Raw genomic sequence first — 15,714 nt, 5'->3', positions numbered from 1 at the left:
AGAATCGATTGAAAAAGATGGCGAACGGTTGAAGAGTGACATATATATCGTCGGAGCTGAGCGAAGCGAGAGAGACGCGCGGCGCTTGTATGTATCTGGCCAGCGAACCCAACCGAATGTTTTTCTATTGCTCATTCTCGCGCCCTCTTAGACGTCAACCTGTTGCTCCGTTATAGTCGTGCCATTAAATCTTATTTGGTTTGGCATGTCGTCAAGTCTGCCATATAGGAAGTTCATTTTTCAATCTCGAACTACAGCAGTATTTATTTAAATTCGCACGACCGACTTTCCACGCAGGTTTGCGATTTGGTTTACACGCTGCTGCACTGCAGTTATATTTACGCGTGTGTTGTGTATCCTCTTGCTCTCCCTACAAGTAAAGTTTAAGTGGGTGTGCAGAAAGGTGCGTGCATAAGTGCCAGTGCTTTTTTCGTTATTTTTTACCATCTTTAAGTGGATTCAGGTGTCAAAGAAATTATTAACGGCGATTAAAGATCACCTGTGCTTTCAAAATTGACTGAACATTCCTATAGAATGCGGTGGACGGGGAGGACAAGATTTTCAGCACGCTGATATAAGTTAGTATTGGTGTTACTGGTGTGCGTGAATGTACGGTGTAGGTGTCCTTTGTGCAATCCCTATTTTCCTGCGCGACTATAAATTCAAAAGAGACAGGAAGTGCACGTCTAACTCTATTTCCCAGCTCTAAACTAGTTCATTGTTAAATGAAAATATACTTTCTAAAATTCGTGTAGTGATAAATCGTTAGTGCAAAGCTGTAAAATACCATCGATACCGATCCCTTTTTAAAAAAGCTAACCTCTAAGTGCGTGTTATTTAGGAGAAAGTATCGAATGTTTTATTTTCCCTGATTTGTTGTTTCTTTTCACATGCCATACTCGTGCAGTTACAATTATTTTCCATAGCCATTCGTTTGACGTTAACTTCGCTCAATATATGTAATGAGTCTTGATACATTTACATCTTCACTTTAATCTATTTTCTAGTTATTTATTATTGTTTCTTCGAATACCACCAATTGAAAGCGTGAGTCGAAACGAATAAGGTTGATCATTTAATAATATGATCAGCGCGTGATTTATTCATACTGTTCCATTCAATTAGAAATTATTTTCATGGCTAAACGTAATTTATCAAGCACAAATTATTAAGGTTTTTATAGCTAGCTACTTATTAAGGTTTCCAGGACACAGTTAATTCGATTAACCGAAATAGGCGAACGTAATAACTATTTGCGTTCTTTAAAGTTGTTTACATATAGCATCAACCCGCTTATTAATAAGTTAATTAATGTATGCTAATTGGTCAAAGAACATTTTTAAACCATCTAAAAGTACGTTTTTTTCGATCGATTCGAATTCCATTCTTAGTGTTGTGAATAAAAATAGAAAATGTGACTTGATAGTAAAATTAATGATTGATTACTTACATCCACGTGGAAAGTATAGAGTAAGCAATCAACAATACTCTGAACTGTTTCTACGAATAATTTTACTCGTTATAAGTTTTTCCTATAAATTTATATTCTTGATCAATCTATTATAAATATTATACGGGAACGCGCGTGCGTGTGTGTGTCATTAAGTTACTATTTGAAAATTCTTAACGAAGAAGTGCGCCTAATGCAGGATGCGCCAAATTATTTACGATCGCTGTACGCGATGACCGAATTAAAATCTACTCGCCTTTATTAAATGTACGGACCCCGCGCGAAGTGGATTAACCCTCGTCTACCGGAAGAAACACGCGTGCTTCTACGTATGTATGTTTTGTAATAAAGATAAAGTTACGCATTCTTTACAACAGTATTATATACTGATAATCGCTGAGATCAGCACGTACAAACGTCAAATAATTTGCTTTATTTTGAATATACCTGTAAAATTAATATATAAATCGAAAATGCGTACTTGCGAATTACAATGATCGAATAAATGTTCATGGTACCAGTAGATACTTTTTATAATCGTGCATGAAATCAAAGGTAGGCCAAAAACCGTACAATTATATTTTCTGCGACCTCGCGCGCGCGCGCGCGCGAAATTGCACCGCATCGCGCCGTCATTCTGATTACAAAAGATAAGGATACCTTCCAGATTAAAATCGTTGACATTTGCACGAGCAATTTTCACTCTTTCGCCTATATTTATCTGTTTGGTGTAATGTGCGAATTTTTAAGCGATGAATACAACTTCCTCCCGTCAAAATTGTACTACAATACAACATTTACATTATTGCAGTATATGCTAACATCATCGCAAGATGCAGCAGCCGCAACAACAGCATCAGGAGCCAGATCGGCCAGTGCAACTTCGACGGAAAAAGAAGCGTAGAACAGTGCAGTTGGTGCGAGGCGACAAAGGCTTTGGTTTCACCATATCCGGTCAGCAACCTTGCATCCTTAGCGCGATCGAGCCTGATAGCCCGGCCGAACTTGCAGGACTACGCACCGGCAACGTTCTCGTTGCTGTCAATGGTCATTGTGTTACGACAGCTTTTCACGACGATGTTGTCTTACTCATTGGCAGATCGCATGGCTTGCTCAAACTTCGAATTCTTACCGAGGTTACTGATGATAGCGACTCGAGTGACGACGATGACACTTCGTATGTTAAGGCTCGGGCAAGACCAAGATACAGGTGGGTTCCGTAGATGATATTAGTGAAATATTTTATTGGAAATACTTTGGATTAATTATTATTGGACTTTTTTTTTATTTAGAAAATTAACTAGAATGTGTACGATTTATGCGTAGGAGTGCAAATGAATAATCGTTAAGAAGTCCACTCTTTTGTAGATCAAGGTCTAGTACCACGTTAGCGAGTGCAGAAATGTCCACGTCTCTGCAGCCACAATGTAGAATAGCTAAAGTGGTGAGAGATCTGCACAGCGGAGCAATGTTCAACTGCAGAATGTCGGTTCCAAATCTTCATAGGTGGAGTATGTCGAGTCCACCGTTGCCGCCGCCACCGCCTGCCTCGCGAAAATGCGACTCCGAGAAAATCGTTCACAGAGCAGTACTAGGTTACCTTGGCACCATAGACATTCCTAATCATTTGCAATCTATGACGATGATGTCGTTGGTGAGAAAATGTATCAAGAGAATCAAGACTGAAAGTCGTAACCTAACTACGGTATGATCATTTATAATCTAATATGAAATCAATATTCAATATAAAGTCATCAAAATCTATTTTATTTGTATTTTAGGTTTTATTAACAATCCACGTAGCAAATATAAAACTTACAAATATGGAAGGTCGTTTAATTGCCGAATACTCATCAAATCGTATTGTTTACTGCAATTCGTTCCCGAACGAAGACAAATTACACTTTGGTATCCTTACGAAAATCGATGTAGCCAATACCAATGAAACCAATAACTGCGAAATTGATAATGCCTCGAATTCTTGCCATGTTTTCAAAATATACACGAACATTACCGATCATTCGGTACATTGTAATATGAGCGACATTTTTGGATTTAGCTGTACAAAGGCCAGTGAACCGAGCAATGCTTGTCAAGAATTTCCTTCGAGCTGTGAAGGTTTAGTCGGTGCCATACAGACTCTCTACATAGCAGATACAACTGATAGAAACGCTAATTTATTCGATAATAGATGGAATCATCGGGATGCACAATCGTCGCCGCAACCTAGTAATATAAGTACTTCCACTGCGCATTCGAGTAATAGTGATTCGGGAATAGGATTTAAGGATGATTGTTGTTGCCATTTGGATAGAAATTTTAATGCTGAGCTCCCGCCTCGATACCACGACAGGGTAAAAATACTAAATACTTTCTTAAGTGTAACATTGATATTCTATAAAAATAGTAGATTACGTACCTAGGCTAAGAAAGTATAGATATCACGTGCGAATTGGCAAACATGTGCCTGGCCGTGGAGCATATACTATTTTTTTTGTTCAGCGAGGCCAAAATGATCTTGGTACCGACTGAAGCGCAGCCAGGAAATACTACTTTTAGGCCGGTGAACAAAAAAAATTGTTATAAAGGAATAGGTTAGGAACACTAGCATTAAAAAGATCTTTTTTCTCAGTGTACTATTAAGAATATTTATAAAAAGAAAAAGACATATTGTTTGATCTAATTTTTTTTGACAGTTTATATAATGTTCAATCATTTTGCAGAGTATAGTCGTTTCTTCTCTAGGAAGAAATAAAGATTATTCTGGATCTAAGCTGACTGTGCGCGCTATTTCAGATTCACGTTGGAATAACTGTCCGAGGTAAATAAATTGACGTTATCTATTACTTTGGCTATCCTTAATATTAACACCAATTATCGAACTTTAAATGTTCCTATATCGTAACATTATATTAATAAAAAATTATTATGATGACTACCTCTCCAGTTGGAGACATATTTGGCCTTAAGAATAATTCTGAACTAGTTCTTCAATTTAGGCACGTTACAATCCTCATTATTCAAAACTAACATACAATACGTCACTCCGATAGAAGTTCCTTTGAATCTGTGAACCGTTATGATTCACGGTATTCTGCTATCTAAAACCATCATCAAACTAAATTGTACGCCCGTATACCGGAAAGAATAAACGTTTATCTCGTGTGTCATAGCTTCTTGAGACATTTTATAACAATTGCTCGAATGATGGTTAATCAACTTGAAGAATATTTAAATTATAAATTAAAAGTTTTATTTAAAAATGTGGAAAACTATTAGAAAATATTCAAAAGCAGATCAATAAAAGAAAAATTCGCTAAACTAATGTATACGAAACCGCTTACAATTTTCAAAATAGAATCAGCTTCGTTAATTGCCAAAAGCTTACAAACCAAAAGAAGTTCAATTATCATAAAAAGTCCATATTACCGACATTAAACAAAAATAGCAGGCCATTCAAAGCAAGTCACTCGGCAAGCCTATCGGACCAGCAGTTGTACAGCAACGAATTGGAGGACTACCCGGAGGCGCGTATTCTGGCGCACTGTCAGCATTTGAAGGAGTCACGTCGGCGTCGTAGCGGCGGCAGCGGTAGCGCGCGCTACAGCAGCGGCGGAGAGGGGAGCATCATCAGCTGTCCCGCCAACGTGCCATCTGCTGCTCCTACCCGTAATCGAAAGCAGCAGCGAACCAGCCCCAAGGCTCTGGCGGCTTTGGCGCGCTCGCCCCGTTATACTTCTGCCCTGTCCGTTGGCACTCTACAGCCCAATACTACCCCGAACACCAGGAGTCAACTGTCCAAATCCAATGGCAACTTCTTCGGATTGCAACGAGATATGGATGTGCCCGATAGACTCAGTCCTAAGGTTGGTGTCGTTCGACTTTGATATTTGAATTTTATACGGTGGTTCATTGAATAGACTGTGGAGGGGATGAGGGTACGTGCGCGCATGATTAAACGAACTTCTTTTTTGTTTGCTCGGTGCCAGTCGACGCGCTGTGACAGAGCCGGCTGTGCGCGGTAATCGGTTAACGGATGCTTTTCGAATACTCTACTACTTTGGAAGAATTTCTTTTCGCGTTGAAATTTTTGATCAGCCACTGTAGTTGGGTCTATGGTGAAACAAGTGATTGCTAGTAGTACAAACTTCTTTGTTACTGGAGTTTATTATCGTCGTTCATGCAGTGCTATTGACGGTGGTCATTCTTTATATCATTTCGTTCGCTTCAACTCGCCGAAAAGAACACTCTTAGATCTTCGATCTTTCGGAAAATGCATCCACTCGACAGTACGTTAGACAACTGAAATTAGGCAACGGTTCCGCGAACACTAATCCCTCGTCGTTGGAATGACATTGCATGCCGTGTGCAATTGCAGGTGTATCCAAACGGCATGAAGATCCAGGGTTACAGCATGGAGAATCTGAAGACGAGCCCGGGCTCCAAGTCGCAGTCGGACTACAGCACGACGACAAAGTCATTGCCGCACAGCCATACAGGCAGCAAGGCGGGCAACGACAAACCGCCACGAGCGTGGGGCAGCCTGCAAGAGATTCGAAAGGTTGCCGGCTGTGAGCACGACGACTACTTGCTGAACGTACGTATGTTGTTCTCTCCTTCTTCCATTCTCTCTGTTTCGCGCCTCATTTACACTCGCTGGCCGCCAGCACGTTTTTATCCTGCTGGCACTGCTCTTTGAAAGAGCTATCAAGGAAGTAGGATGCACAGTATTGAATGTTAATAATGTCATGGACAATCGCGTTATTGTGAGAATTTCGAGTTTTTCTGGACGAGGAATAACGTAAGCGTTTATTTAGTTGGAAGAATATAGAGTTGTGCACAAAGGCGGCTGAAGGCTTTATCTTTCGAGCAAAATCAGTCGGGATGCGCGCACATGGAAGGAATTTTAAGCTTCGACGGACCAAAGCGCTACCCGTTGCGTGTCTTAAAGTCAAGGCCAAACCTGGCTGTTTTCAGCTTTTATAGCTCGTCGACTTACACGCCGCGAATACATTCGCTAAAATATACATAAAACATTAGGCTTCTTTTTATCGCTATTCCTAGGTCTTGCCATGAAAAAAGAAGTTTTATCCAAAATTTCGATGAATAGATTTTGTTGTACGCCATCCGCGTGTGTGCTAACCCTTAAACTATAATCAGCTAATGCTGCACTAGGGTTTTTTTATTATACAAGCCAGCTGTCTATAATTGAATTCCAACGATTATCTTTTAAAGATTTAATTGAGCCTCAAATTGAGCACGTACAACCTAGCACTGTACCGTTACGTTTCGAATTTTCTTGATTACAAGCACTGTTACTAAGCAGGCGCCGTTGATCATTAACGATAATTGGACCAAAAAAATCTGTGAAATGCCAACAGCTTCAAGGCTATATTTAACGTTCCTGCGAACTCACTTTTTACTCTGCCATTAAGGTGTGAATTTCGCAATTACGCGTGTGTTATTTGTCGCGTATTAATTATAGATCGCTTTTTTCGTCGCAGCTTTATCACGAATAGTTCCATTGTTTTTCTGGCGTTTCTAACTGTACAAGCGAGAACATTCTCATAGATGTGTCGTAAGTGTTGCTCAGCTGTCTTGCAAATGTTATTTTTTCTTTGTCGCGATACCTTTTTTGTCAAATGTTTTGAACGCTATGACTCCACCTTAACTTTGAATTAAATTCTAACAGCTGAAGACTTGTAAGTTACTCAGGAACATAATTTTTTACCTATAACGATTCAACGTGCTACATTGTTAAGTTTGCAATATGTTTTAATAAGCAGTATAGTTTCGTGGTTCAGGTAACAATCAATGTTGACATCAACAATTACCAATGTCTTCCAACTGTGAAAACATAGAGTAAAGCCCAAAATTATGCGTAATTGTTGCTTGGTCCACGTCATTCAGATTGCTAAACTTCATTCAAGTGTGCAACTCATTAATGTAAATAAGTCAGTCATATCATCAAGAGAAATCTCAGCTCAGCACAGAACATTGGACAGAAGTCTGCAGTTGACGCGGTGAATTACAATTTAAGCTAAAAATATCGCGTACACGTTTCGCAGGAGTGAATCATTTTTAAGGCAATTAATGTAAACATCGCGGGATAGGACGATAGCTATATCTCATCGATGAGCTTTGATGGAATCCTTGGCAATTTGCCACTTGTAATTGCAATTGGAATTTATTCGATTGGCACGTGAAGCCCCGTCGCAATTGAAAATAATTTACAATACGATAGGGACGAATTTGAGATACACCAGGTAGTGAAAATCTGCTCCGAGATTGCCCAAGCGAATTTGTCGGCCAAGAAATAGACAAGAAAACTAAGCAAGCCGATGCAATCTCGGTAAATGAGCTTGGGCAATAAAATGTTATACAGGCAGCGTCCGTTAGCTGAATCAAAGCGGAGAGGAGAAGGAGGCGCGCAGCAAAGAGCAACACTGTCATTAGCCGCGCGGTGCGGCATCGGCCGTCGTTGAACTCTCGGCTTCGGCGGGCGTACAGCAGCAGCCTGCCACGCACGGCTGTATAGGATAATCGCGCGCGCGAACACACATACAGACACACACACACACACACCCGCGGAAGGCGCCCTAGCGTGCACTACGGTGCCGATTCCCCCGAGCGCTTGTCCGCGCTTCCTGCGGCAGCGCGCGCTTAGCGTCTCTCAAGTCGACTCCGGTCGCTCGAGAGCATCCTCGGGCTGCTCGGGTTTCGTCTTCGAGCGTCCGCTGCACGTCGCGACAGTGCGCATCCTCGTTAACGCGGACCTTTAATGGCTTTTCCTGCTTTCATCGTCATGGTCAATTTTTGTCGATTGCGCCTCATTAATGATCGCGGCATCGCTCCGACTTGCGCGCGGCCGAATCGTCGAACGCGCCGCAAGCGCGAGCTTTCAATCAAGCGACCGCGTTTGCCTGACGCTACCCCCCTAATTGTCCTCGTAATTGCAATGTCAAAGCAGCTTCGCACGCCTCGCGCCAAGCGTTGCAATCAGAGTGTTTTATTTATAACTTTCAGATAAAACCTGCGCGATGGCTGTCCTTCCTAATAATATTAGTGATTGCGTGTCTTCCACTGGCTAGTTGTAGGCTTATTCATTTCGAGGTGCGCAGTTGCTCTCTTGCCGTTTTTATATCAGGCGGATAAGTTGGAATGCTATTTGTAGGCGTAAGCGTTTTCGTGTCGAGCTGCTCGATAGAGTAACTATGTTTTTTTGCTGATAACCACAATGTTTCCTTTCAAAGCCAAGACCAACAAAAATTGAATGCTGTAATTCTCGGTATCAGCTTTTTGGCAATTGATTCGATTACAGTAATCAGCAGAATATTAATTTAAGCAATGCTAGAGGCATTTTTGCTGGCGATTAAAGTGTATCACGATTAATGCTCGGCAAGCTCATTGAAGTCGGAAAGTGTTAGCATTCTCCGACCATGCGAGAATTCGTATGAAACAATGAAAGTACATCAAGAGCAGAGAGCCGCTCGCTACGAGTGCGTGGAGATCGAGTAAAAGAAGAGTGCTGGTGAACTATATATGCGCAGGCCTGGGCAGCAGCGAATAGGGCCTTCGGCCTCGCAAATGGCATCTACATGGGCGCGCGAGCTGCACGCGAGTAACGCGGCCACCGAGGATGCAATAGAGGGGGCAAGGAAAGTAACGAGAGCGGGACCGTACAACGAAAGAGAGAGGGGCAGAGAGGGAGAGAGAATGGAAAAAAGGTAGTAGTAGAGACTGCAGCACGGCCGTAGAGAGAGAGAGAGAGAGAGAGAGCCAGAGAAGAGGGGGGGAGGGGGCCTCCCGGCTTCAATCGCCCGTCAAAGAGGTTAGCCTCCTCAGTATTAGCGCGACTGTTTCCGCTCGATCCTCGGTCGGCCGCGAACGACCACACAGTCGCACCTGCGCGCACAGAATCAGGCCCGCACGCACCAGCAGAGGTCCACGTGCGCCGCCCGTCAACTCGAGGTCGTCGGCTGCGCCGATGCGTCAGTCGCGTCGACGCTAAATTTCATTTCCCCGGGCGTAGTCGCGCTCTCGGCGCTGTGCGATCGACGATCGAAAGCGCGCCCAGCCCGCGTCGGTCGGGCTCGCCTCGAAGACGATCAAATGGGCGTATCGCGAGGAAAGAGACGTCGGAAGAAGGCGCGAGTCCTCGTCGCTACGAGCGAGCCGCGCTCCCACGGTAAGTCCAGCGCTGACCGCGCTCGCTTCCTCCCGCGCTGCCTTGCGCAATCCTGGCGGCGGCGCGGCGAGCGTGACTTATCCCTTCCCGCGAATCATAGCGTTAGTTGGTCGTTTCGTCGGCGTCGAACGTTGTCCTTTCGACACTCTGGCCAACGTCGCGCCGCGCTCGTAACGCGCGCAGACACGTTGAGTCACGGGAGAAAGTCCGGCGGTCGCAACTCTTCAATTTCGGACCTACTGGCCTCCGCACGGCGAGCTATTAGCGCCGATAGCGCGCCGTCGATGAAGAGAGACCTGCGACGGCGCGCAGCGGCAGCCTTGCGCTGCGCAAACTCAAGCGGCAATTCGCGGTGAGAGCATTGTTATCAGATCGTCAAGTGGGCGCTATATCGGCCTCAGCGGACAGATAATTATCGAACGAGTTCATCGCACGCGTGTGCGCTCGCATCCTCGGAATTCACTTCCGCCGAGTGCCTCGTTTATCAATACAGTCTCATTTCCCGTGGAAGGCTCTACTTTCCGAGGAGCGCAGGCCTTTTAAGTCTTACCTTTCCTACCTCGGCTCTCTCGGCTGACCTATCGCTTATCATGACACTTTCCTTCTTGCAGATCGAAAGCGCCTTCAGTCGCCAAGGTGTAGCGAAATATAACCGATCACCGCGATCGCCGCGAGTCACGATATTCATCGTCCGCCGAAACAAGTCGAATGCGCCAATGATATTGATGTCTGGCCGCTGTCGGGCCGTGACGAGAATGAATGGAATCGTCGCGGCGTAACGCGTTAACCGCACGCCCCGTCAGACGCAGTGCCGTACTTAAATTCCGTGCCAATGTAGTAGTGGCGGCTTTCGTGGGCAAGCGAACCAATTCCTCCCTCTTCTAGCGGTTTTCCATTAGGATGCATTCGGCGAAGCTGTACGTGCGCGTAGTTTCTAGCACCGAACGTTCGCGCGTTGGGCAATTTTTTTTTCACCGGCCGCGAGAATGATTCATTGTGCGCGAATTCAAACGATATCCGCATGTTTTGTGCGCTGGATGCATCATTTGTATGTGTAAAATAGGTATTTTATAAAAAAAAAAAGCAAAGCTTCATTGTCTCGCGTGAGTTTTAAAATAAACAATGGGTCGCATCGTTGCTTAGTCGTTTTATTTGTTTCGTGGCGAACGAGAAAGTCTGCCTTATCTTATGAGTAACGTCATCGGCTTGGAATATCTATCCCACTCGTGTGTAGCGCGACACTGCACTGCAGCGACAGAGGGAGAGAGAGAGGCACACATTTGTCATTTGGCACTCATCAAACGAACATGTGCTTCGCCTGCAGCAGCTTGCAGTCCATTGGCGCATTCGTTCGCGGAGTATTAAGTTTATATTTAGTTATCAGTGTCAATTCGATAATCGAAATACTCGGAGCGCTGAACAATGTCGAATTTTGACGAGCCTGGAAATGAGCTGCCTCTTGTGGAAGATAACTAAGGAAAAATATCTTTGCTTTCAGCATGGGAGCAACGAGTCGTGTGATAAAGCCACAGGATGCGGAGTACACACATGGGCATTGAGCTTCGAAAAGCTGCTGGAAGATCCGAAAGGCTTGCAAACATTCGCTGTGAGTATGAAAACTTCTTGATTTCATTCGCATGGACCAACTAATGGAAGCTAGTTAATGGAAATAGATGACTAATAGACTAATAGCTAGCATGTTAATGCTATTATTATTGTAAACTTGCTTGTGCGCTTTCAGCGTGCCAACTTTTCAACTTTATTGAAGAAACTGATTGCTCAGCTTCGATAACGTATGATCGTTTCTGTTTGTTTAGAAATATTTGAAGAAAGAAATCAGCCACGAGAACATCTATTTCTGGGCAGCGTGCGAGCGATACTCTGACACTGAAGATTTAGGCGCTCGAAAAAAGCTGGCAGCGCAAATATATGAGAAGCACTTATCAAACAATGCTCCAGAACCAGTCAACGTCGACAGCCAAGCTGCCGGTCAAATTACGATGGAACTGCTGGAATCTGCTCCCACCGATGTATTCGCTCAGGTATTCATCGTCACATTTTCTTTTAATTTATGCAATAAACAAGTGCGACGTATATTTCTTACACCAACATTACGTGATTTGTTACAGGCCCAGAAACAAGTATTCAATCTAATGAAGTTTGACAGTTATCCTAGATTTCTACGATCGGACATTTATCGAAGGTGCTTGGAGTATGGACATGATCCAGAAGACTCAACTCCTGAAGATGGTGATTTAATTTTAACCAACTCACCGAGTTTGAAAATCAGGAAAAGTCGTTCCGATGTAGAAGATCGCAATAGGAAATCTATTCTTCCGTGGCACAGAAAAAACAGGTGATTATATAATGGCTTACTCATCATGGTTAATGACAGTATTATTAATAATTAACTTTCGTGATAAATTTCAGATCCAAATCGAAAGATCGAGGAGAATCAGAGTACAACAAAACTCCAAATCGTGGTGAGAAAATTTACAAGAGCTTTTCGACGATACAGCGAGACAACGAAGGAAACAATAACGACGAGGACAATGTTTCTGTGTCAAGCAGTCGTTCATCTCTTGCGTCCTGGGATTTAGCGTTGCGACAGTCTTTCACGAAACATGTAAGATGCCAATGCGTGATGATGAGTAGTTATTAGTACTCTTTTGTTTTTCCACTAATATGAAAGCGTGTGTGAAATTATTCATAACGGTAAATATTTTAGATTGTTTCATCTTTAAAATTGCTAGTTTTTTCTTTTTTTTCTGCTTGGTTTTTTCAATAGCTACTGTAAGTAGAATCCCTACCAGACAATTTTTTCCAAACGTTTTTCAATTGATTAAGAGTTAGGCGTTCTATAATTTTTATAGTAACTATTGATCAATAGTCATTAAAGTAAGCTATGGTGAGGAAAGGATGTATTATTTGTTTACCTTCTGAGTGAAGTAGATTGTTGTGTTGGAATTTTTAAATCTAAACTCGGACTTTGTAAAAAGACATTTATCTTATGCTATGTTTTCATACCAATGTCGATTACGGTATTATCCATTTGCAATGAAGTATGTTTTAAAATTATATGATTTGGGTTTTTACTTTGAAGCGTCAACTATCAAAAAGCGTGCGATAATAAGTTCAAACTATTCGTTGGTTTCATCACCAAAGTTTATCTGAAAACTGGAAAGTTGAATAAAAAGTAAAGTTAGCAATGGGTAATTTTATAGTCGTCCTGCGAAGGACAGTCGAATGACAATAGAGATGCTCTCGGGTCTAAATGCACTGGACTCTGTCGAGTTATCCTTCCAGACGGCTCGACAACTGTTATACCAACCAATCACTCGGATAGTGTCAGAGACGTCCTTACCCGTCTTCTTGACAAACGCGCTCTACGTTACGCGAACTACGACGTCATAGTGCTTACTACAGACGAGGTTTGTTTCTCTCGATCACTAATATTACTCTTTTTCTTAGGGTGAACGGGCTTTTATTAAAATCTTATGGTAATAATTTTTCTTATTTTTGTTTTATTAAGCAAAGATTGCATGCTATTATGATTATTTTGTATAGGACTTGAGAATTGGAATTACTTTAGTTTCTACTTTGTGTGTTGTAGATACTGTGATTTTCACTTTTTACTCTAACTTAATTTTTCAAAATTCATAAATCTAGCAAATAATCATTTAAAGTATCTTTCAATTATCGTTGACACCTTATAAATCTAGCATCTATTACATAAACTATTATAATATTTTATCTATTTAACAGTTAATAAACTTGAAACATCCAAGTTCAGTATTAGCGTCACAAGAAGTGGAAGTTGTGCCAACAAAAGTTATCAAAGTCGATCTGCCTTCCCGCCGCGTGATAAGTGTCGTCGCTCATAAAGGAAAAACGTTGAAAGAAGTATTAAAACCACTATTGAATAAGTATGGTTTTAAACTCGAGCTTGTCACTATTTGGGACAATGGGCATCCTATATCTATCGACATTCCTGCATCAAGTGCACCTCCAAAACTTTCTTTGACTTCGAATAATAAAGGTACTTGTTAATTTTTAATCTATGACAGTAAAAACATAAAAGAAGTCAGTATTTAAAACCACGATGTTCCAGAAATAGTAGATGATGCTTCATTATTTAAAGTACCTGAAGTGCCAAAAGGTCAACCTACATTAGATGAAATAACTAATAAGGTCTTTCAGGAACTTCGTGTAGGAAAATCTACCACTAAACGTGATGAAGAAGGCTCGTGCAAGGTATAACGTCATAACTTTTTTAATTATATAATCTAATTACCAACTATTCACTTATTATAATGTTTGTAGTCTGACGATCAAAAGTCTGAAAAGTCTGAAAGTTCGTCGATTTTATCTGGAAAAATTTTCTCAAGAGATTCAACCCTCTATTTAAAAAAAAAGGTAATTGTAATGATCATTATGTAAACATATTATATTTACAAGTACACTAACAAAACTGTATTCTTTTTCAATTTAGTCGAAATCTAAAAATAGTAATACGAGTGAGAGAAGCACTTCAGACTGTGGTAACGAAGAAATTAACCGAACACAACCGCCGTTAATAGCGAAATGGAAGAATGGTGTGAAACTTCAACTTCCTAGTAGATTCGATGGGGATAGTAAAGGTATTATTTGCTTATATTTACTGCTATTCATGGTTTGAAATATAATAATTTGAATAATTTATTTTCAGACATATATGATGGAATAAAACGTGCACAAAAATTAAGATTAGAAGACCAGAGAGGAACAGAAATAAATTTTGAACTTCCAGACTTTTTGAAAGTGAGTACCTATATTGAGGAGATTCCATCAATTAATATGTATATAAAGTAAACTTATCCATCAATAACAAATTTCAGAATAAAGAAAATGGAAAAATGATTGACGAAAAGAAACGAAGAAAATCGCGCTCTACGTCAAGTCACGGTGATTTTAGTAAATTTTACGATTCTCAAGAAGAGAAACCGATTCTCGATCTGTGTTATGATAATACGAGTAGTTTAGAGACAACCTTAGTTGATGCTGACCAGACAATTGAAAATGGATCTCATTATTTTGACTCAAACAAAATAAGCAGTCAAGATCACGTGCAAATTTCTTCAACGAAATTACTCAAACCACCACCTCTTCCGCCTAAGCCAAAGAGTTTGATGAATTCTTTGCGAAGTAATGCTTTGCCTACTAGACCATTTCAACGAGTTGTAAATTACGATAAGAAAACTATTTGACAAACTCAATTATAAAGTATTTGGGACAACTAAATAGCATTAAGAAATGATGAAGCGTGAGATTATATAGCAAATTTTATAGAATTTTTGTAGCTAGAGTTGTGTTAATAGCTCATTTAAATAAATTAAGGCAGTTCACAAAACTAAAACAAGCGCAGCTATGTAACAGTGAGTGCCTTAATATAGTTTTTTCTTGTTTCTAGGTTACATAATAGAAAAAACTTAATATAATTGTATTATAGTGACTTCATGGCATGGAAAAGACTAAAAGAAATTGTTATGATGTATTTATATTTTCTATTTTATTTAAAAACAACCGTGAAAGTATATTAAATTCATATGATTGTATGATGAGTATTATTAATTTTTATAATTATTAGATGTAAAATAAATTATATGAACGTTTAAGGTTGACTCTTTCATTGCACTTAACTTATTGTATAAGTGTAGACATGTATTTTTAGAAATAATTTAAATAATGAAGCATTAAATTGCTTCAATTATCTCCAATTATAAGTACTTTTATACATAGTATCGCAATTCCTTATTCAGGGTTCTTTAACAGTACAAAGATTATTATTAATATGCTTGTGCATTTTTCTAGCTGAAAATTTTCATAATTTAATCTAAAATTACAGTAGGAAAGTCAATCAAGTGTATTTATCATTTAGTTAAAGTATATGAGGAATTAAACTTTATATTATTGATACACTAGTTTTTTGATTTTACGATATTTGTTTGGAAAATTAGAACTCATAAAAAGTTTATTTGTATTCATTTCAATCGTTTTTGCTTATTTTCCAATTTCTATATTCTACTATAAATCTGAA

The 15,714-nt window shown here is 40.5% G+C and overlaps 1 protein-coding gene across 4 annotated transcripts; it reads left to right on the top strand.

The window, feature by feature from the left end:
• Nucleotides 1-112: 112 nt before the first annotated feature.
• On the top strand, nucleotides 113-15,233 carry LOC131671542 (regulator of G-protein signaling loco). Of its 4 annotated transcripts, none has more exons than XM_058948035.1 (18): nucleotides 113-578; nucleotides 2,262-2,660; nucleotides 2,819-3,155; nucleotides 3,232-3,804; nucleotides 4,174-4,271; nucleotides 4,902-5,316; nucleotides 5,829-6,047; nucleotides 11,137-11,244; nucleotides 11,456-11,680; nucleotides 11,768-11,994; nucleotides 12,069-12,264; nucleotides 12,863-13,069; nucleotides 13,404-13,677; nucleotides 13,750-13,892; nucleotides 13,962-14,054; nucleotides 14,131-14,278; nucleotides 14,347-14,438; nucleotides 14,516-15,233. In XM_058948035.1, exons 2-18 carry the CDS (start codon nucleotides 2,284-2,286, stop codon nucleotides 14,882-14,884), a joined length of 4,101 nt encoding a protein of 1,366 aa, XP_058804018.1. In that variant the 5' UTR covers nucleotides 113-578; nucleotides 2,262-2,283; the 3' UTR covers nucleotides 14,885-15,233. The 4 variants fall into 4 exon arrangements, with proteins under 4 accessions (XP_058804018.1, XP_058804019.1, XP_058804016.1 ...); XM_058948036.1 differs by having other exon boundaries at nucleotides 4,899-5,316; nucleotides 13,756-13,892; XM_058948033.1 differs by having other exon boundaries at nucleotides 4,899-5,316.
• The last annotated feature ends 481 nt before the right edge of the window (nucleotides 15,234-15,714 follow it).

The sequence above is a fragment of the Phymastichus coffea genome, unplaced genomic scaffold (genome assembly GCF_024137745.1).
Source record: "Phymastichus coffea isolate CEN01 unplaced genomic scaffold, Cenicafe_Pcof_1.1 PCOF00128, whole genome shotgun sequence".
NCBI classification, from domain to species: domain Eukaryota; kingdom Metazoa; phylum Arthropoda; class Insecta; order Hymenoptera; family Eulophidae; genus Phymastichus; species Phymastichus coffea.
This window is presented reverse-complemented; position numbering and strand designations above follow the sequence as displayed.

Excerpts from the sequence above, each read along its gene's own strand:
- LOC131671542 (XM_058948033.1), top strand. The coding sequence starts at position 2,284 with ATGCAGCAGCCGCAACAACAGCATCAGGAGCCAGATCGGCCAGTGCAA. Across the intron at positions 2,661-2,818 it reads CGGGCAAGACCAAGATACAG|ATCAAGGTCTAGTACCACGT; the intron begins GTGGGTTCCGTA and ends ACTCTTTTGTAG. Across the intron at positions 11,681-11,767 it reads CCACCGATGTATTCGCTCAG|GCCCAGAAACAAGTATTCAA; the intron begins GTATTCATCGTC and ends GATTTGTTACAG.